Source organism: Lithobates pipiens, unplaced genomic scaffold, assembly GCF_037356315.1.
Source record: "Lithobates pipiens isolate NorthernLeopardFrog02 unplaced genomic scaffold, aLitPip1_a1.2 Scaffold_44, whole genome shotgun sequence".
NCBI classification, from domain to species: domain Eukaryota; kingdom Metazoa; phylum Chordata; class Amphibia; order Anura; family Ranidae; genus Lithobates; species Lithobates pipiens.
In genome coordinates, this window is record NW_027507870.1 from 5,318,396 (window position 1) to 5,341,498 (window position 23,103).

Here is a 23,103-nt window from a genome sequence, read left to right on the forward strand (position 1 = left end):
TACCCTACATTTCTCTTCCCTCCCCTCCTTTTTACTCCTTCCCCTATCAGCCTCCTCCTTTCCACTCCTCCCCTCTCCCACCTCATCACAACTGCTCTCCTCTCCCCTCCACCCTGCTCCGATTGGCTCTATTCTAACGTATTCTATTACAAACACTCTCGGCTCTGAGGATGGTGTGAGAAAATTGTCTATCCTTTAATATTACAATAATCAGTACACACATCTTGATATCAATCATTTTATTACTCAAGAAATACAGAAATAAAACATGAACCAGCACAATTCAAGCATGGCTCCGTCTGTATTTTATATACAATTCATGATAATGGCCCAGAGACCAGAACATTCACACAGTGTTCCTCAGATCAGTGCGGTCACACAGTGTTCCTCAGATCAGTGCGGTCACACAGAGTTCCTCAGATCAGTGCGGTCTCACAGTGTTCCTCAAATCATTGTGGTCACACAGTGTTCCTTAGATCAGTGCGGTCACACAGAGTTCCTCAGATCAGTGCGGTCACACAGAGTTACTCAGATCAGTGCGGTCACACAGAGTTACTCAGATCAGTGCGGTCACACAGAGTTACTCAGATCAGTGCGGTCACACAGTGTTCCTCAGATCAGTGCGGTCACACAGAGTTCCTCAGATCAGTGCGGTCTCACAGTGTTCCTCAGATCAGTGCGGTCACACAGGGTTCCTCAGATCAGTGCGGTCACACAGGTTTCCTCAGATCAGTGCGGTCACACAGTGGTCCTCAGATCAGTGCGGTCACACAGGGTTCCTCAGATCAGTGTGGTCACATAGGATCTCTCTCACAGATCCAGTTCAGTTTGGTATAACAGTTCTCCAATTTCAGCCTAGATCCGAACTTGGCACAGCTTCCTGTCCCTTCCGTGATATTTCTAGATAGGGGGAAAGAAATGGGTGAAAAAATTCCCACAGTCATTGTTGGGGGGGTTTGGGGTGCAGTAATGGGAGGAGGGGAGAGTGGAGATCATGGAGCAATATATGTACTGGGGCCACACTGAGATACTATAGAGGGCAATGCACAGATATAATATGTTCAGTCCCACTACAAGGGAATGGGGGTCACAGGAATGTTCCAGATGGGTGACAAGTGGCCATAACAGCCCCACTGAAAGAGAGAACCATCATGGAAGGGCTGCCATAAGAGGAGTGGCATGGGGAATCTGGTCTAACAAAGCAGATCATAAGATAGATTTAATAGGAGAGTTACCATGAAGAAGAAGCCATGGGGGTGCATGTGGGAGTTGACAAATAAGGGATGCCATAGGAGAACTACAACAGGAAAGTTTCCATTAAAGTCATATTCTATAGGAACCCTGCTATAGGAGATCGGCCTTAAGAGAACTGCCAGAGGAGTGCAGCCATAGCAGAGTTGCCAAAGGAAGGATGCCGTATATGAACTTCCATAGTAGAGCTGCAATAAAAGAGCTTCTGTAGGAGATCTTCTGTAGTAACCATGGGAAAGCTGGCACAAGAGATCTGGCATAGAAGAACCTCCACAGGAGACGTGTCCTGGGAGGGCTACCATGGGGGAGTTACTCCGAGAGAGCTGCTGAAAGGGAGCTGCCATAGGAAAGCTTCTAAAGGAGTACAACCATAGGAGAGGTACCAGAAAAGCAGTGCCATAAGAGATCTGCTATAGGAGAGGCACCAGAAGAGGAAAACCATAAGAGAGCTGCCATGGGTGAGGTGTCAAAAGAGGAGTGCCATAGGAGAGGTGCCAGAAGAGGAGTGCCATGATAGAAATGCCATAGGAGAGCTCCAAGAAGAGCAGTGCCATAAGAAAGCTGCTATAGGAGAGGTGCCAGCAGAGGAGGGCCATAGGAGAGGTGCCAGACGAGTAGTGGCACAAGGGAGCTGCCATAAGAGAGTTGCCAAAAAGAGGAGTGCCATAGGAAAGTTGTCTAAAAGAGATGCTATAGTAGATCTTCTATAGGAGAGTTCCATACGGGAGCTGACATGAGAGACCTGCGATAAGAGAGATGCCATATGGGAGCTACCACAAGAGATCCCTCATAGGAGGTCTGTCATGCCCCTGGGCTGCTAACAACTAATAACACCACTTATGTGTACTTAATCATTGATTTCTCATTGGCTTTCAGGGTTCAGTAAAGTGAAATAAACTGTTCTGTCATCCAATCAGAGTGCGCAAATCTTTGTGGAGGAAGAGGTGGGAGGGAGGAGCAGGACATCAAACAGAGAAGATTTGGTGTCTTATGTGTGAGATACTTACTCCATTCTGCCGTCTGTCCATTTTCCTGTCCACACTCCCCCATGGATGTTATATGGGGATAATCCGACCCAGAATTCCTTTCCTTTGAAGGTCACCAGTGCCTGGATAACACAATACACAGCAGATTATAAACTGTATTCCCATCTCCTTCCATTGGCTCCAGACAAAAGTATTGCACCTGGTCATATAAATAATATACAACCCCTGAGGATACTACTGTTATGTGTCTTTGGGATACATCTCTGTATCCTTCTACTAGACTCATATACAGGACCAATCATATACAGCAGGGCTCAAAATCTCTTAAGTCCTGAGCTACTAGCCAGGCCTTAAGAATTACTCGCCACCAGTTGCTCGGTCCAACCCCTCCCCTGCCCCGCCCCTAATTCCACCCTAAACACGCCCTCGTAAATTATCTCATGAATCACTGTTAAATGTTTAATGGAGAATTAGGTTGCCTACTGACAACGTCCTCTGCCCCACTGACACCATCCACTGCTCTACTGACACCGTCCTCTGCCCCACTGACACCATTCACTGCTCTACTGACACCGTCCTCTGCAGCACTGACACCATTCACTGCCCCACTGACACCGTCCTCTGCCCCGCTGACATCGTCCTCTGCCCCACTGACACCGTCCTTTGCCCCACTGACAGCTTCCTCTGCCCTACTGACAACATCCTCTGCTCTACTGACACCGTCCACTGCCCTACTGACACCATCCAGTGCTCTACTGACACCGTCCTCTGCCCCACTGACACCGTCCTCTGCTCTACTGACAGCTTCCTCTGCCCTACCGACACCATCCACTGCTCTACTGACACCGTCCACTGCTCTACTGACACCGTCCTCTGCCCTACTGACAACATCCACTGCTCTACTGACACCATCCACTGCTCTACTGACACCGTCCTCTGCCCTACTGACAACATCCACTGCTCTACTGACACCGTCCTCTGCCCCACTGACAGCTTCCTCTGCCCTACTGACAACATCCACTGTTCTACTGACACCTTCCTCTGCCCTACTGACAGCGTCCACTGCCCTACTGACACATATGAATGTTTGAGCTTTGGGGTGCTCACCCTAATGCAATTGGCTGCACAAAACTATGTCCATGTCATGCTGTAAACATAATTGTTCACTTAGATTGTTTTTAGGGTTACTACCGATTTTGTGTTCCATCTGATAATAGTCACACATATGTCCTTTTTAACATCTGTACAATAACATCCAATTATTTAACTGTATGATTTTTGGTGTTTCTACAGGTATTTGATGTTCTTTGCTACAAAAATTCCCATCACTGACCTGTATGGTCTCCTCCATTATGGTGGCCAGTCTAGAGCCACGTTCTGTACAGTCTCCATCACTAAGTGACCGGGATAACTTGTTCTCAGAGAAGAAATAGCATTTATCATTGATGGTGATCCAAAGATCCGGACATCTATAGCACCATTCTGTAATTTGGAATAATAGAGACAGTCAGTAATGATGGAGAGACAGCCGGACACAGGAGAGACCGTCCTGTAATATGGAATAATAGAGACAGTCAGTAATGATGGAGAGACAGCCGGAAACAGGAGAGACTGTCCTGTAATATGGAATAATGGAGACAGTCAGTAATGATGGAGAGACAGCCGGACACAGGAGAGACCGTCCTGTAATATGGAATAATAGAGACAGTCAGTAATGATGAAGAGACAGCCGGACACAGGAGAGACTGTCCTGTAATATGGAATAATAGAGACAGTCAGTAATTATAGAGAGACAGCCGGACACAGGAGAGACTGTCCTGTAATATGGAATAATAGAGACAGTCAGTAATGATGGAGAGATGGCCGGACACAGGAGAGACTGTCCTGTAATATGGAATAATGGAGACAGTCAGTAATGATGGAGAGACAGCCGGACACAGGAGAGACTGTCCTGTAATATGGAATAATAGAGACAGTCAGTAATGATGAAGAGACAGCCGGACACAGGAGAGACTGTCCTGTAATATGGAATAATAGAGACAGTCAGTAATGATGAAGAGACAGCCGGACACAGGAGAGACCGTCCTGTAATATGGAATAATAGAGACAGTCAGTAATGATGAAGAGACAGTCGGACACAGGAGAGACCATCCTGTAATATGGAATAATAGAGCCAGTCAGTAATGATGAAGAGACAGCCGGACACAGGAGAGACCGTCCTGTAATATGGAATAATAGAGACAGTCGGTAATGATAGAGAGACAGCCGGACACAGGAGAGACCGTCCTGTAATATGGAATAATAGAGACAGTCAGTAATGATGAAGAGACAGCCGGACACAGGAGAGACTGTCCTGTAATATGGAATAATAGAGACAGTCAGTAATGAGGAAGAGACGGCCATATTACCTTGTTGGGTCGGATCTCTCTGGACACAGATTTGCTCACATTGGTCACATTGTTGGCTTCTGTTTATTGGCAGATCTGTTATCGGTTCCTCCTCGGACACACACAGAAGGGATCTGTTATCAGTGTCGTTTCTCCTGGCTTCTCTCTCTCTTCCTGTGATAAACATTCATCATTAGGAGGAACTCCGGACAAGCATTCAGTGTATTCAGTAACAATGTGCGGACAGGACTGCAGCCTCTCGCTGGCCTCCCATGTATAATACTTTATGTACAGAGAACTGTTATACTTCTGATGATATAAATGGTGCACAGTCGGGTTTGGTGGTCACTCTGGTCATTAGTCCTGGTGCTGGTCCAAAATAATAGCACCCTAGGAAACAAAACTGCCGGCAGACTCAACTTATTTTGACCACAACCTTCCAAAATGTGAACCAAATGAGAAACCTTCTGTAAGTGTGAAGGTCTGGAACCAGCTGTAAGAGAAAGTATTACTAGGAAGAGCTATGGACACCTAGATGTCTTCTTGGGTAGACATGTTTTATACAACTCACAATCTCTTCACCCGTTTATCTCTCAATGTATTTAGTATGTACAATAAGCCCAACCCCTGAGGAGTTTTTTTTTATACCTGAAACGACTAGAACTATCAGGACTGACAGTAGAATGACACACGTCAGCAGCAATGCCAAGATCAGCGCAGGTACCAGACAACCATAGCTGGATGCTTCATGGGCCACATGCTTTCTTCTGGATGAGGCTGGGGTCACATGCTGCTGAGAGATGAATGTTGTAGGATTCATAATGGATGGTGCTGGGACCATATTTTCATATACAGAAGATTCCCGCTCCGTATAAATGGGCGCTGTAAGGAACACATTCAGATAGCTGGATTCAGAATTCCCAACCTTACTGTCAGATTCTGGAAATTCACAGAGTACAAAAAAGATGAAGGATGGTTGAAGGAACAACGATGGACAACAGGAGCAGCACACCAAGAGGTCCTAACATTTTTATTCCTCTAAAATTGTTTCATCATGAACAGTAGCTGCAGCCATAATATTTCAGGGTTCAAGAACTGTCCCATTCATCAGTGATGTGTAGAGTGGGTCGTGGTAAGGGGTTGGGTAAGGATATTTGTTTGGGTTGGGTAAGGATATTTGTTTGGGTTGGGTAAGGATATTTGTTTGGGTTGGGTAAGGATATTTGTTTGGGTTGGGTAAGGATATTTGTTTGGGTTGGGTAAGGATATTTGTTTGGGTTGGGTAAGGATATTTGGGTTAGGTAAGTATGTCCCAGGTAATGAAAATTAGGCTTGGTAAAAATGTTTGGACTGGGTAAAGATATTTGGGTTTGATGGGGTGAATAGGTTGGCTGAGGATGTATGGCTTGGATGAGGGATTTTGATGAGTATTTTTTAATTGTGTAAGGGTGTTTTGGTTGAGTGAGGGATTTGGTTGTGGAACGGCTTTTAGTTGGGGGGTGAAGTGTTTAGGTTGGATGAGGACATGGGCGTCCGCAGAACTTTTTTCAGGGGGGGGGGGGCATACTTTTAGGGTCACCCATGCACCGCCCCTTTTTCGACAATGTCATTATCACATTATCATGGTCAGAGACTGCAGATGTAGTACAGTCCCTAGGATAAGTAATGGATAATGGCCATCAGGCCCTCTCACCAGACCCAGCGAAACTACAGCATTGATCCCTCTGGCTGGACGATCGCTCACTCTGGGTTCCCTAGGGGCGACTCGGGTCAGTAGTGTAGCATGTCTGTACCCTGGCAGTGGCTCAATCTTTCTCTCTGGCGGCGCTGGGCAGCATGGCTCTCCGGTGGCGCGGGGCAGTGTAGCTCTCTCTGGTGGCGCTGGGCAGCCTGTCTCTCTCTCTCTCTCTCTGGCTTTTGCCCAGCCCACTCCTCATTCTTTTTCCTTTTACATGTCCCGTGATGCTCTCCTTTCCTAGTCTCCTTTGATTGGCCCTCAGTTATGGCCAATAGGGAAGGAACAGAGCGGGCAGGAAGCTGCACGAGGAACCTGGTGAGAGCCGTCGTCTCTTCTCCCTGACAGGAGAAGGGGGGGGGGGTGAGCGGGGGAAACCTCTGATAGTCCACAGCTCGCCTTTCTCCTGTCACAGCTCCGTCAAGTTCTCTGCTGGACTGAGCAGGGAAAAGAGCCCGCAGTCACACTACAATGATAGGGGGGCTTGACAGAACCTTGATGGTGTCACCCCACTGGTGGGCTGCACATGGGCGTGCGCTGCCCGCACCCCGATAGCGATGGAACTGTGTTGAATTTAAGATCTGATCCCTGATTCCAGGGGGCAGCACTTGACCCCACTTGCCCCTACCTGCGGATGCCCATGGATGAGGATATTTGGGTTTGGTGAGAATGTTATGTAGGATGAAGGAATTAGGCCCGCTGAGGTAATGTGTTTGCAGTAGAGTAAGGTGTTTGGTTTGAGTGCGGGTGTTTGGGTTCAATTAGGACATTTGGTTCAGTGAAGGACGTCTTAATTGGCTAAAGACATTTAGGTTGGGTAAAAATGTTTAGTCTTGGTGAAATTCTTTTGGTCATTAGCTGTGATCAGATTGGCTGAGGATACAGTGCAGATGTCTTGGGTGAGGGATTTTTTATGAAGATTCTGGGTTGTGTAATGATGTCTTAATTGAGTGAGGGGCTTGGTTTGGCAGCACCTTTTAGTTGAAGATGTTTAGGTTGGGTAAGGATTTTTGTTGTGTTTAGAATGTTATGTAGGTGAATAAATTGGGTTTGAGGTAGTGGTAAGTTTGTATTAGAGGCAGTGTTTAGTTTGGGCAAAGGTTTTCGGTTGGGGTGTTATGAGTGAGGGGATTCAACTGAATGATAAATTTGGTTTGATTGTGGATTTTTGGTTGATTAATAGGGTAATGAGGGTTTTGGGTTGGGGGATGATTATGGGATGGATATTTGGATTTGGGGAGGTTGTTTGGATTAGGTCAAGGATTTAGAATGAGTATAGTAAACGAGTTGGGCAAGACATTTGGCTTAAGAGTGCTCTTTGAATGGGTTATTGAATATTAAAGGTGTTTGGAGCATAAATGGGCTGGATGAGGGTGTTTGGGTTTGGTAAGGGCATTTGGCATAGGAGAAGGTGTTTGGGTTTGGGAAAAGGTTTAGATTACATGATAGGTGTTAACTGGTTGAGAGTGGCTTGGATAAGAGATTTGGTATGGAAGTGGGGTTTTGATTTTTGTTTTTGTCTCTTTGGTTAGGAAGTAATAAGAGTGTTTGAGTTGGAGGATAGTGTTTGGATGACCTTGCAAATCCACTTAATAAATCCCAATGGCTGGAAAAAAACATTCAAATTGTAATTGTGTTTAAAGGTATATAAAAAACAGAAGTATGTAACCCAATATCATTCATAATGCAGTGCTCGGTAAATCATTAGATCACCCAAGTGCAGGCCCAGCCTGGCCATAGGGCACACTGGCCACTTGCATGCCCTTGTGGGGCCAAGGCAGCTGAGCTGCGCCTTGGGCCCCCGCCACTCACCTGGCCTCTCTGCGGCCGGCTTACTGGCAGGCTGCAATTTCAGTTCGGCCATTGGGCCGGGGGGCAGAGACTACAGGTCAAGTTACCTGTGACCATGAAGATGGATGAGATCTACACAAGATGCAGGACAGGAAGGAAAGTGAGTCTGCCCCCCCCCCCCCGTGTACCTAGGGGCATCTAAAAGCATGGTGGGAGTCCAAGATCATAGGAGGAGCCTGAGAGCACTGGGGGGAGCCTGAGAGCATGGTGGGAGACTGAGAGCATAGGGGGGAACCTGAGAGCACTGAGGGTGCCTGGAGAGCACTTGGGGAGTCTGAGAGCAGGGGGGCATCTAAAAGAATGGTGGGAGCCCGAGAGCATAGGAGGAGCCTGAGAGCACTGGGGGGAGCCTGAGAGCATGGGGGGGCGGAAAGCACTTGGGGAGCCTAAGTGCAGGGGGGCACCTGAGAGCATGGTGAGAGCCTGAGAGCCCAGGGGGGAGCCGGAGATAGGAGGAGTGGCTGCATACACAGTAGAAGAATACATCTCTTTATTTTTTTCTTATAGCCTCTGAATGCCAGCTTCTCCTTCTCTCCCTCCCATGGGCATTCCGGCTCCCCCCTGTGCTCTCTGGCTCCCACCATGCTCTCAGGTGCCCCCCTGCTCTTAGGCTCCCCAAGTGCTCTCTGACCCCCCATGCTCTCAGGCTCCCCCCAGTGCTCTCAGGCTCCTCCTATGCTCTCTGGCTCCTACCATGCTTTTAGATGCCCCCCCTGCTCTCAGACTCCCCAAGTGCTCTCCAGGCACCCTCAGTGCTCTCAGGTTCCCCCCTATGCTCTCAGTCTCCCACCATGCTCTCAGGTGCCCCCCTGCTCTCAGGCTCCCCAAGTGCTCTCTGCCCCATCAGTGCTCTCAGGCTCCCCCTGTGCTCTTAGGCTCCCACCATGCTCTCAAGTGCTCCCCCCGCTCTCAGGCTCTATAAGTGCTCTCTGGGCCCCCCAATGCTCTCAGGCTCCCTCCAGTGTTCTCAGGCCCCCCTATGCTCTCAGGCTCCCACCATGCTCTCAGGCTCCCCAAGTGCTCTCCGCCCCCCCATGCTCTCAGGCTCCCCCCAGTGCTCTCAGGCTCCTCCTATGCTCTCGGGCTCCCACCATGCTTTTAGATGCCCCCCCTGCTCTCAGACTCCCCAAGTGCTCTCCAGGCACCCCCAGTGCTCTCAGGTTCCCCCCTATGCTCTCAGTCTTCCACCATGCTCTCAGGTGCCCCCCTGCTCTCAGGCTCCCCAAGTGCTCTCTGCCCCATCAGTGCTCTCAGGCTCTCCCTGTGCTCTTAGGCTCCCACCATGCTCTCAAGTGCTCCCCCCGCTCTCAGGCTCTATAAGTGCTCTCTGGGCCCCCCAATGCTCTCAGGCTCCCTCCAGTGTTCTCAGGCCCCCCTATGCTCTCAGGCTCCCACCATGCTCTCAGGCTCCCCAAGTGCTCTCCGCCCCCCCCCCAGTGATCTTAGGCTCCCCCAGTGCTCTCAGACTCCCCCTGTGCTCTCAGGTGCCCCCTGCTCTCAGGCTCCCCAAGTTATCCCTGGGCCCCCCAGTGCTCTCCAGGGCCCCCCCAGTGATCTCCAACTCCCCCAATGTTATCCAGCCCCTGTGCTCTCCTGACCCTCCCAGTGCTCTCAGGCTCCCCCTACTCTCAGACTCCCCTTCTACTCTCCAGCCCCCCTAATGCTCTCCAGCCCCTCCTAATGCTCTCAGACTCCCCTGTACTCTCCGGCCCCTCTGTGCTCTCTCCGTTCACCTTCCATGCTCTTCAGCCCCCCGTGTTCTCTGCCCCGCTTGTGGTCTCAAGCCCCCCGTGGTCCCCGCCCCTCTCAGTGCTCTCCAGTCCCCCAGTGCTCTGTGACCCCCCTTTGCTCTACAGCCCCCCCTGCTCTCTCCGGCTCCCCCTAGTGCTCTTCATCCTCACTGTTCTCTTCCCCCCTGTGCTCTCTGGCCCCCCAGTGCTCTCCAGCCCCCCTAGCGCTCTCCGTCCCCCCCCCCCCCCAGTGCTCTCTGCCCCCCCCCCCCCATGCTCTCCGTGCCTACAGGTAAATATGTCATGGGCTGCTCAGTCTAAAATGCCGGTCCTATTTTTTGTCCCAGACCGGGCCCGCCCAAGTGCAATACACCATATAAAAATAGAGTGAAAGAATACACCTCTTATACAATCTAATACAAGGTACAATTTAACACATAACATGAACAACATGTCAGATGTGGGTTGGAAAAAAGAAGAACAAGTCCATTAAATATACAGAAATGTATTAATTTCACCTGTGACCACTTCTTTCTTTCATAAATAACTCCACCCAAAAGAATAAAAAAGTACTCTATAAAAAGTAATAGTTTAATGAAATTTTATCCAATTGTAAAGACAAAAAATACTGGTAAAGACAACATTAAAAATGGATAATAAAACCACTTCACTCCCAAACCTAGGAGGAAGGAGCTCATTTAGAGATGTCACTGGTAGGAAATACTATACCCCAAATGTGGTCAGTGGCCGGAAATCTCAAACAGACTTTAGGAGGGCCAACTTGTGGCCAGCAGGGGCAAAAAATGTCCCGGGCCCAGCATCAATGAGAATAAATATGGCCTCAGGTTTGGTGTTCATTAGAAGGTGGAGTAATGTTCCTATTAGTAGGAGGAATAGTATCCCATCATTTGGTATCAGTGTAAGAAATAGTGCCCCCCCCACCCTTGTTGTTGTTAGTCGGAGGAATAGTGCTTCATATCAGTGGAAGAAATAGCCCCAAGGGCTGCATAAAGGCTAGCAAAGGACCACATCTGGTCCTCGGGTTTGGAAACTCCTGGTTTAGAGTATAATAAAAATAAAATGATAGTCCATGTAGTCTGTGAAGGTTCTCACGTATACAAGTCATGGTATATCTAGCAGTATTTGATCACATTCAGCTGGACTTGTTCTATAGCGTTGAAGATGTTTCACTTCATATTTAAGCAACAATCAATTGTGTGACGGTGTGTGTGCCGTTGGCGTGTTATGGCAATGACCACCCACCAATAGAAGAGTCTCATGGACAGTTGGTGAGTGATATGGAGGGTGATGGTCATGGCGGTGGAGGGCTGGTTTCAGGTACATATCTGCACATGGTTATAAATTGCTCCTTAGCTCTAAGTTCTGTGACAGTTCTGATGTTAGATTTATTGTTGAATACGATAAGTGCTCACAGTTTTGGCAGAACAGAGGGATGAGGTGGACAGCCGCTCTTTGGAGGAATGATCACACAAAACTACATCTATTGCTTCAGTTGAAAATTAGACATAAAGATCATTTCTGACATTTTTTGCACACAGAATATACTGTATATGCAAATTTGAAGGCCAGCTGCTTTAACCAACTCCCACCTGCTATATAGTAAAATGACGACAGGTGGGGTCCCATCCCATATGACATCACCCCAGTCCCACCGCTCTCGCGCACTGACAGGGGGCGCGCAGCGTAGCGATCCGGGGACACGGTGCAACCCTGATCTTGGTAAAGAGCCAATGATGTGGCTCTTTACTGATGTGATTGGCTGTGTCTGTAAATGGCTCTCCTCATCTCACACTGACAGAGTGCAAGGAGAGGAGAGACGACCAGGGGCATCTCCTCGCAGAGGAGACCTATACAGGTAATCAGGGCACTGATCATTAGTGTAGTCCCAGCAGTGCCCAGCAGTTATGCCAGTCAGTGACCATCTGTGATGCCAATATGTGCCCATCAGTGAAACCAATCTGTGCCCATCAGTGACGCCAATTTGTGCCAATCAGTGATGCCAATCTGTGCCCATCAGTGATGCCACACAGTGCTGCCTTTCAGTGCCCATCAGTGCCTTCCCATCAGTGCCGCCCATCACTGACCTCCATTAGTGCCGTGATCAGTGCTGCCTATCTGTGCCACCTATCATTGCTGATAAGTGCCGCCTAACAGTGCCCATCAGTGCCACCTATCAGTGCCCATCAGCGCAGCATCTTAGTACCTCATCAGTGCCGCATATCAGTTCCACCTATTTCTATCCATCATTGTGGCATCTTAGTACCTCATCATCAGTTCAGTCTTGTCTCATCAGTGCCCATACAGTAAGTGCAGCTTATCAGTGCTCATCAGTGCCACCTTACTTATTTACAACATTTTCTGACAGAAACTAAGAAAACATTTTTTTTTCAAAATCTTCTATATTTTTGTTTTTTTTCAGCAAAAAAAAAAAAAAAAAAACAGTAGTGATTAAATACCCCCAAAAGAAAGCTCTATGTATGTGCAAAAAAATAATAAAAATTAAATTTGGGTAAATCATTGCATGACCGAGCAATTGTCCTTCAAAGTGCAAAAGCGCTGAATGCTGAAAATTGGCCTGGGCAGTAAGGGGGTGAAAGTGCCCGGTATTGAAGCGGTTAATAAATGTCCTCACTTGGATCTCCCCCATCCCTCCCCAGGTTACCTGCTCTCTGAGCGCTCCTCCAGGCAGACTCGGCGTCCTCCTCCATGGTGTCTCTTCTCTCATATGATGTTCTGTGGTCTCTCCAGCTGGAGGGGAAGAGGTAGTGAGACCTGAGAGATCCTCAGAATGTGGTCAGCTGTGTACGGGCACAGGAAGAGCAAGAGTGGCACATCTGTTAGAGACAATGGAGCTGATGTACTAACGAAAAAGAAAAAGTAGAGGCAGGGAATCACATGAGAGTGCAAACATGATTCCCAAATCCATCTAGACAATCATACACTCATGTCCAATGAGCAGTGCACTAAATAACAGGTCAACATTTTATCTGAAAATTACTAAATAATAAAATAAAGAAAAAGTAACAGCCCACACATTTGCACACTAAGCAATTTATTGCACCACTCAGAGGAACAGTTTTAAGGATCATGGTCACATTGACCTCCTAACAGGGGCAGACTGACCATTGGGCCACTCGGGCACTGCCCGAGGGCCCCACGCCACTAGGGGGCCCCATCAGGGTTGCCAGCCTTAGTAAAACCAGGGACAGTATGTAAAAATTAGTGTTTTTTCTTTTACATCTGTCTCTAAAATGTCCCTTAACGACATCCTTTTGGTCTAAAAATCCTGAGATTATAGCTGCCCCACCTCTCCAGTAGACATGGGCGCCGTCAATAAATTTGTTTCGTTCTGTTCCGTTTCGATTCGTAATAAAATTAATTCGTACTTCGTATTTCGTGTCCGAAATTCCGTTCTGTTTCGTACGAAATACGAATTGTCGTTAGGTTCGTTGATGTGTACGAACGTTCTTTACGATGAATTTAAAGGCAAAAACATTGCTCATTATGCTTGTTATGACTTGCAGAAGCGGCGTTTTTTACCGCGATTCACTGCGTTTTTTACCGCGTTTTTCAGTCATTATGCTTATTATGACTTGCAGAAGACTTCTGTGATAGAAGTCAATGTAAGTTGCCTGAAGACATCAGTGAAGGACTTTCCTCCTCTCTGGGCTGCCAAGAAAAGATCAAAGTGATCCAATGTTTCTTCTTCAATGGGCTGAACTCCCTGTGTAGAAGTTCTCAGTTTAACCATTTAAAGACTAAATCTTTTCTGACACTTGTTGCTTACAAGTAAAAATCCAGTATTTTCTGCTAGAAAATCACTCAGAAGCCCCAAAAATTATATATATTTTTTTTAGCAGAGACCCTAGGGAATAAAATAGCGGTTGTTGCAATATTTTATGTGACGCGGTATTTGCTCAGAGGTCTTTCAAACGCACGTTAGCCCTTTTTTTTTCGGTCAACCTCTAGAGAGCACCGACATTAGCAGCGTGACATACAGCAATGACACCTGCATCGTGATAGAGTGATCTGACACCAGCACCGTGATAGAGAGCACTGACATCAGCAGCGTGACATAAAGCACTGACACCTGCACCGTGATAGAGAGCACTGACATCAGCAGCGTGACATAAAGCACTGACATCAGCAGCGTGACATAAAGCACTGACACCAGCACTGTGATATACAGTACTGACACCAGCACCCTGATATACAGCACTGACACCTGCACCGTAAGCAGCCCCAGGAGGATGTCAGCATAGCACAGGGATGGTGGGAGCCCCTCATAATAAGCAGCCCCAGGAGGAAGTCAGCACAGCACAGGGATGGTGAACTTTACAAACCTACAGGTCATATTTGCAGCCACAAAATAATTACTAGCTGTGCACACATAGTCCCACCACATGGCCAATGACATAACACATGTATGAGGTGAATCTGGGATCGACATCTACAAGCATTCTTTTTTTATATGTGAAATTCTGAAAATTCAGGAATCTTGAAACAATAGAGGAGAGGGAAGGTGAGGGTAGGCAAAGAAGAGGGTGCAGGAGATGATCACCAGCACCGTGATATAGAGCACTGACACCTGCACAGTGATCATGCTCATTATGAGGGGCTCCCACCATCCCTGTGCTGTGCTGACTTCCTCCTGGGGCTGCTTATTATGAGGGGCTCCCACCATCCCTGTGCTATGTTGACTTCCTCCTGGGGCTGCTTATTATGAGGGGCTCCCACCATCCCTGTGCTATGCTGACTTCCTCCTGGGGCTGCTTATTATGAGGGGCTCCCACCATCCCTGTGCTATGCTGACTTGCTCCTGGGGCTGTACCGTCCTCTGCTGTGCATATTATGAGGGGCTCCCACCATCCCTGTGCTATGCTCATTATGAGGGGCTCCCACCATCCCTATGCTGTGCTGACTTCCTCCTGGGGCTGCTTATTATGAGGGGCTCCCACCATCCCTGTGCTATGCTGACTTCCTCCTGGGGCTGCTTACGGTGCAGGTGTCAGTGCTGTATATCACGGTGCTGGTGTCAGTGCTTTATGTCACGCTGCTGATGTCAGTGCTCTCTATCACGGTGCAGGTGTCAGATCACTCTATCATGGTGCAGGTGTCATTGCTCTATATCACGGTGCTGGTGATCATCTCCTGTACCCTCTTCTTTGCCTACCCTCACCTTCCCTCGCCTCCATTATCTCAAGATTCCTGAATTTTCAGAATTTCACAAATAAAAAAAGAATGCTTGTAGTTGTCGATCCCAGATTCACCTCATACATGTGTTATGTCACGGTGCTGGTGTCAGATCACTCTATCACGGTGCAGGTGTCAGTGCTCTATATCACGGTGCTTTTGATCATCTCCTGCACCCTCTTCTTTGCCTACCCTGACCTTCCCTCGCCTCCATTATCTCAAGATTCCTGAATTTTCAGAATTTCACATATAAAAAAAGAATGCTTGTAGTTGTAAATCCCAGATTCACCTCATACATGTGTTATGTCACGGTGCTGGTGTCAGATCACTCTATCACGGTGCAGGTGTCAGTGCTCTATATCATGGGGCTAGTGCTGGTGATCATCTCCTGCACCCTCTTCTTTGCCTACCCTGACCTTCCCTCGCCTCCATTGTCTCTAGATTCCTGAATTTTCAGAATTTCACATATAAAAAAAGGATGCTTGTAGTTGTCGATCCCAGATTCACCTCACACATGTGTTATGTCACGGTGCTGGTGTCAGATCACTCTATCACGGTGCAGGTGTCAGTGCTCTATATCACGGTGCTGGTGCTGGTGATCATCTCCTGCACCCTTTTCTTTGCCTACCCTCACCTTCCCTCGCCTCCATTGTCTCAAGATTCCTGAATTTTCAGAATTTCACATATAAAAAAAGAATGCTTGTAGTTGTCGATCCCAGATTCACCTCATACATGTCATTGGCCATGTGGTGGGACTATGTGTGCACAGCTAATAATTTTTTTGTGGCTGCAAATATGACCTGTATGTTTGTAAAGTTCACCATCCCTGTGCTGTGCTGACTTCCTCCTGGGGCTGCTTATTATGAGGGGCTCCCACCATCCCTGTGCTATGCTGACTTCCTCCTGGGGCTGCTTACGGTGCAGGTGTCAGTGCTGTATATCACGGTGCTGGTGTCAGTGCTTTATGTCACGCTGCTGATGTCAGTGCTCTCTATCACGGTGCTGGTGTCAGATCACTCTATCACGGTGCAGGTGTCATTGCTCTATATCACGGTGCTGGTGATCATCTCCTGTACCCTCTTCTTTGCCTACCCTCACCTTCCCTCGCCTCCATTATCTCAAGATTCCTGAATTTTCAGAATTTCACAAATAAAAAAAGAATGCTTGTAGTTGTCGATCCCAGATTCACCTCATACATGTGTTATGTCACGGTGCTGGTGTCAGATCACTCTATCACGGTGCAGGTGTCAGTGCTCTATATCACGGTGCTGGTGATCATCTCCTGCACCCTCTTCTTTGCCTACCCTGACCTTCCCTCGCCTCCATTATCTCAAGATTCCTGAATTTTCAGAATTTCACATATAAAAAAAGAATGCTTGTAGTTGTAAATCCCAGATTCACCTCATACATGTGTTATGTCACGGTGCTGGTGTCAGATCACTCTATCACGGTGCAGGTGTCAGTGCTCTATATCACGGGGCTAGTGCTGGTGATCATCTCCTGCACCCTCTTCTTTGCCTACCCTGACCTTCCCTCGCCTCCATTGTCTCTAGATTCCTGAATTTTCAGAATTTCACATATAAAAAAAGGATGCTTGTAGTTGTCGATCCCAGATTCACCTCACACATGTGTTATGTCACGGTGCTGGTGTCAGATCACTCTATCACGGTGCAGGTGTCAGTGCTCTATATCACGGTGCTGGTGCTGGTGATCATCTCCTGCACCCTTTTCTTTGCCTACCCTCACCTTCCCTCGCCTCCATTGTCTCAAGATTCCTGAATTTTCAGAATTTCACATATAAAAAAAGATACTTGTAGTTGTCGATCCCAGATTCACCTCATACATGTGTTATGTCATTGGCCATGTGGTGGGACTATGTGTGCACAGCTAATAATTTTTTTGTGGCTGCAAATATGACCTGTAGGTTTGTAAAGTTCACCATCCCTGTGCTGGGCTGACTTCCTCCTGGGGCTGCTTATTATGAGGGGCTCCCACCATCCCTGTGCTATGCTGACTTCCTCCTGGGGCTGCTTATGGTGCAGGTGTCAGTGCTGTATATCACGGTGCTGGTGTCTGTGCTTTATGTCACGCTGCTGATGTCAGTGCTCTCTATCACGGTGCTGGTGTCAGATCACTCTATCACGGTGCAGGTGTGAGTGCTTTATGTCACGCTGCTGATGTCAGTGCTCTCTATCATGGTGCTGGTGTCAGATCACTCTATCACGGTGCTGGTGTGAGTGCTTTATGTCACGCTGCTGATGTCAGTGCTCTCTATCACGGTGCTGGTGTCAGATCACTCTATCACGGTGCAGGTGTCATTGCTGTATGTCACGCTGCTGATGTCAGTGCTCTCTATCACGGTGCTGGTGTCAGATCACTCTATCACGGTGCAGGTGTCATTGCTGTATGTCACGCTGCTGATGTCAGTGCCCTCTATCACGGTGCTGGTGTCAGATCACTCTATCACGGTGCAGGTGTCATTGCTGTATGTCACACTGCTAATGTCAGTGCTCTCTAGAGGTCGACCGAAAAAAAAAGGGCTAACGTGCGTTTGAAAGACCTCTGAGCAAATACTGCGTCACATAAAATATTGCAACAACCGCTATTTTATTCCCTAGGATCTCTGCTAAAAAATATATATATAATTTTTGGGGCTTCTGAGTGATTTTCTAGCAGAAAATACTGGATTTTTACTTGTAAGCAACAAGTGTCAGAAACGATTTAGTCTTTAAATGGTTAAACTGAGAACTTCTACACAGGGAGTTCAGCCCATTGAAGAAGAAACATTGGATCACTTTGATCTTTTCTTGGCAGCCCAGAGAGGAGGAAAGTCCTTCACTGATGTCTTCAGGCAACTTACATTGACTTCTATCACAGAAGTCTTCTGCAAGTCATAATAAGCATAATGACTGAAAAACGCACTAAAAAACGCTGCGAATCGCGGTATAAAACGCCGCAAAAAACGCTTGAAGTCGTCGTCGATTCGACGACAACTGATCCGAAATCCGGAATTCGTAAACAAAAGTTCGTATTCCGTACAGAATTCGGACGCACGGCAATTCGTATTTCGGATCCTCCCGAACGTACGAATTTGAGATTCGTACGAAACGAATCGCACATGTCTACTCTCCAGTACCTTCTCAGCCAATAGAAACATGTCTGTGTATACTGTGTGATTGTATACTGTGTGTGTGTGTCTGTGTCCACTGTGTGGCCCCATAATCTCTGATTGCCTGGGGGCCCCATAATCTCCTATTGCCCGGGGGCCCCATGAGTTGTCAGTCCGCCCCTGCCTCCTAACCAGAGAAACAGCCTTCTTTGAATGCAGAGGAATGAGGTGAGAGCTTACCTTAAAGGTGAAGTCCAGTCTGAGCTCGTTTGGCTGGGCTTCTTCTATGGATCACATGAGTGCAAACCATTTTGCACTCCAGTGACCCGTTTTTAGCAGAGAGGATGGGCACAGGTCTAGATATAATCTAGGATGAATAAGACTCTGAAGGCTACTGGTCCGTGTAATATTTACTCTTGAATTTTCTCATCTGTTGCAAGTATCTTTTGAACTTTCTTCTGCTTTGGGAGTCATTAAATTCGTTCTCTGGAAGAAGCGAGTGTTGCTGGAATATATCGCATGATAGGAATAATTAATTAATTATCATCTACCCACTACTACATCACTACATCCACCAGTCCAGGGTACCTTTGTCACCTTACTTCCAGCAACAGAACGAGGCACTGCTACGCACCCAGAGAAACACTGGGTCTTCGTAATGCAAGCTAGATGCCGATTGCTAAGGGAAACCGACCGATTGGGAGGGAGCCAGACCACGACCCCCTCTCTACCGGAGGACCCTTCACCATGCCAGGTATGATGCTTTAATGTACCTTGCACTAGTTCTTGGTTACCCATAGAAACTGCATTATTCCTCCTGTTTGTCTTGCCTTGTAGTTGATGGCTTTGCTTCATACCCTGTATGTGCTTTACTGACCCTAGTTCTTTGGATATGCCAGGATCCATGATTCATCTGTAGCACACCATGCAGCTACAGGTGTTGGATTTAGTTTTTGGCCTCCCTGTAGTTAGGGAGAGCACTGATGGCTTAGTTAGGTCTGCTCTGGGTTCTGTTTCATAGTTTCATAGCTAGTAAGGTTGAATAAAGACACCAGTCCATCCAGTTCAACCTGAGTGTCTACAGTTGTCCCTATCCCTGTACATTACACACTCACATTGGTCCCTACCCTCAAGGAGCCCACAATCCAAGGTCCCCATTCATATACTAGGGCCAATTTTGGACAGAAGCCAATTAACCTACCTGCATGTCTTTGGATTGTGGGAGGAAACCGGAGTACTCGGCGGAAACCCACGCAGGCACAGGGAGAACATGCAAACTCCAGGCAGGTAGAGTCATGGTTGGGATTCAAACCAGCGACCCTTCTTACTGCTAGGTGAGAGTTCTAACCACTACACCATTGTGCCGCCTGTTGGTATGGGCTCAATTACTTCCCCCTGTCTCCCAGGGACATAGTGGGTAGGAGAATCATGTCCCCAGCCTGCATGTTATTATCTCCCCAGCTAATCCCTGGTCAATATGGCAGGTGACCAGCAGGGACTGAAGGCATGGGCTAGAGTCCAGAGCAGTGGCGGCTGGTGCTCCATCGGTTGGGGGGGCGGCAGACAGACTTGACCACAGACATCCCCCCATTGCTCCAGCCCGCCATCCCACACTAACCCTCCCCCATCCCTCGCTCGAGCCTGCCACCGCACACCATACCCACACCCCCCTCCCCCAGGCCACTGGAACGCTTACTCGCCCTCTGGCCCCCACCAGGCCCCCCATTAGCCCTGCACTTACCCCATGCAGGTCACAGCTGCGGCGACGGGTTCCCCCCTCCATCTCCTCTGTGTCTGGCCGTCGCTTCTACTCCTGCCTAATCGGGTCTTCAGATTCCCGGCCAATGGGGTCTTAGGACTCCCGGCCAATGGGGTTTCAGGACCTGCCTCCTGATTGGTGGGGAGGAGAAACAGGATGGCATTAGTGAATATTATTTCGCTAATGTCACACAACGGGGTGGGCTCAGGGCGCAGTGCTCTGTGCCCCGAGCCCACCCTTTTTTAAGCCAATTAGAGCCTGCAGCTCTAATCACATGTTTAAAAAAAAAAAAACATTGGAATCCATGCGTCCGACGCCCTGCATGTAGATTAGGGGCCTGGCGCATGGATTAGGGGGGTGGAGCCCCTGCACCACTAATGAGCGGCCACCACTGGTCCAGAGCAGAGGTATATTTTGCCTGGGGGAGTAGGACCTATCCTGAGGGCTTTGGCATCCCTGAGAAATCTTCCTGGAATTGCAATCAGCTTTATTGGGATCCTGGCTATTGTTTGGCTGGGGAGACCTCTGTTGTACCATCCTGGAGTATTTACAGAAAGTCTCCTAAGGATGCAGGACACGGGCAACAGAAGTACAGAAGCTGAGTGGCCTTGTTCATGGCTGCACAGAGATCAGGAAACAATGATTATCAGCCTTCTGGCTTTTCTGGCAGATCGGCAGCTACTATTTGGACACTCAAGACTGTATTCCTGTTGAGGAGTCCCTGTTTTGTACTGTTCATCTATACACCTCAAAGAGGGGTGCCTTCACCCCGAAGTCTTGGTGGAGAGTTAAGCCACGCACACATGATCGGACTATCCGGTGGACTTGGTCCGGTGGACCAGAGTCCGCCGGACAATCCGCCCGTGTGTGGGCCCCAGCTGACTTTTTCTTTCCAAAAGCCTGGTGGATTTAGAAAGAAGTTTTGACTAAAACTTGTCCGCCGGACTCGGCAGTCCGGCAGACAATCCGCCTGACTGGCCCGCTGGACTTTTGAAATGAACGGACTTGCCCACATAGAGAAAGGTCAGCTCATTTTGAGCGTGGCTCCAGGTAGATGGGACTAGCGAAGGAAGTGAATGTCGCCACCTCCATTGGCGAGATTGACACCTCACTAGCCCTGTCACCTGGTATGGAGTTAAAGGGGAACCCCTACACTGAAAAAACGGAGTGGGGTTCCCCCCAAAGTCCATAGCAGACCCTTATCCAAGCACGCAGCCCGGCTGTTCAGGAAAGGGGGTGGGGACGAGCGAGCGCCCCCCCCCCCTCCTGAGCCATACCAGACCGCGTGCCCTCAACATGGCTCTTTTACTAGCATGTTGACCCCGCCCCTTATGATGTCACAGCCCGGAGGATGCTGAGACTGTGACATCATAAGGGACGGGGTGAACATGTGACATCACCCGGTGACCCCACCCCTTGTCCCCATATAAGTCGCCGCACAACGCGTCCCAGCCATTGGGGCCAGAGAGAGCGTCGTGTCAACATCGCAAGGAAGAAGAGAAGAAGAGAAGAAGGCAGTGGCAACAGAAGACCAGGCCAACGCTAGTAAAAGAGCTATAAGAAGATAGTGGAGGCCTGGCAAGAAGAACTGAATGCGGGACAAGACCCCCGAAGAGCGGGACAAGACCCCGAAACTTGTGTTGTGTTTTTTTATTTACACAGGTGAATGGGTAGGGGTACATCGTACCCCATACTCATTCACATAGGGTGGGGGGCCGGTATCTGGGGGCCCCCTTTTTAATCCGATAAGCCCCCCCCACCCGCAGACCCCGACAACCAACGGCCAGGGTTGTCGGGAAGAGGCCCTTGTCCTCATCAACATAGGGACAAGGTGCTTTGGGGTGGGGGGGCAGCAGGGCCCCCCTTCCCCAAAGTACCCCCCCACGTTGAGGGCACGTGGCCTGGTACAGCTCAGGAGGGGGGGCGCTCGCTTGTTCCCACCCCCTTTTCTGACCGGCCAGGCTGCGTGCTCGGATAAGGGTCTGCTATGGACTTTGGGGGACCTCCATGCCATTTTTTTGGCGTAGGGGTTCCCCTTTAAATCCATACCAGGTGACGGGGCTAGCGAGGTGTCAATCTCGCCGATGGAATCGGTGACATTCACTTCCTTTGCTAGTCCCGGCTACCTGGAGCCACGTTCAAAATGAACAGACTTTTCTTCCTGTGTGGGCAAGTCTGTTCATTTCAAAAGTCTGGTGGATTGTCCGGTGGATTGTCCGGTGGATTGTCCGGTGGATTGTCCGGTGGATTTTCCGCCGGACCTAGTCTGCCAGATAAGTCCGGTCATATGTGGGCAGGTCCGCTTGTTTGGAAAGTCCGGCGGACCTCCGCTGCAAAGTCCGGCGGATAGTCCCATCGTGTGTACGCGGCATTAGTGTCCTCATTTTCAAGATTACAGTTACTGGAGTTTCCCTAGTTTCACCCTAACCAAGTTCTACACACCCCTCTCCAAATAAATGTGGTAAGTGTTGTGTGCAGTGGCGGCTGATGCTCACATTTTTTTGATGGGGGCACAAACAAACTGAAAAATTCTGAAAAATACAGGAAAAAAAAACATCAATTACAGCCTCACTGTGCCCATCAATTGCAGCCGCTTTGCCATCAATTTCAGCCACTGTTCCATTAAATGCAGCCACTGTGCCCATCAATTGCAGCCACTGTGTCATCAAATTCAGCTACTGTGCCATCAAATGCAGCCACTGTGCCCATCAAATGTGTCAGAGGGGGCGGGGTCACTGGATGGCCCCACCCTCCATTATATAAGAGCTGTCATCTGAATGGAAGTGTCACACAGTGGGATACTCCCATTGAGGCAGATCGTCTGGAGGACGAAGGGGAGAAGAAGAAGCTGGAGGAAGATGCCAGACGAGAAGACCGGAGGAAGAAGCGGAGGAAGATAGAGGAAGAAGCCGGGGAAGAAAAAGAGGAAGAAGTAGAACATTGAAGGGAGACCAGAAGAAGATGGAAGAAGAAGCGGTGAAAGAAGAAGACATTACCGTAATAAAGGAATTGTCAAAAACCATCTATTGTCTTTTTTAAAATTTTTGACATTTTTTAGTGAAATGGTAGGGGTACATTTGT

The 23,103-nt window shown here is 48.6% G+C and overlaps 1 protein-coding gene across 1 annotated transcript; it reads right to left on the reverse strand.

The window, feature by feature from the left end:
• Window positions 1–224: 224 nt before the first annotated feature.
• LOC143956859 (killer cell lectin-like receptor subfamily F member 1) lies at window positions 225–12,762 on the reverse strand. Its single transcript, XM_077467026.1, has 6 exons — window positions 12,624–12,762; window positions 5,273–5,506; window positions 4,646–4,798; window positions 3,571–3,719; window positions 2,259–2,359; window positions 225–900 (listed from the first exon to the last, which is right to left on the reverse strand). The coding sequence occupies exons 1-6, from the start codon at window positions 12,667–12,669 to the stop codon at window positions 795–797; spliced, it is 789 nt and encodes a 262-aa protein (XP_077323152.1). The 5' UTR covers window positions 12,670–12,762; the 3' UTR covers window positions 225–794.
• Window positions 12,763–23,103: the final 10,341 nt, after the last annotated feature.

What these genes read in the sequence shown, in the direction of transcription:
- LOC143956859 (XM_077467026.1), bottom strand. Translation starts at nt 12,669, where the DNA reads ATGGAGGAGGACGCCGAGTCTGCCTGGAGGAGCGCTCAGAGAGCAG. An exon ending in TAATGGAGGAGACCATACAG is followed by an intron (nt 2,360 to 3,570) that starts GTCAGTGATGGG and finishes TGTGTTATCCAG; the next exon opens with GCACTGGTGACCTTCAAAGG. An exon ending in TGGACAGACGGCAGAATGGA is followed by an intron (nt 901 to 2,258) that starts GTAAGTATCTCA and finishes CCCCCTATCTAG; the next exon opens with AAATATCACGGAAGGGACAG.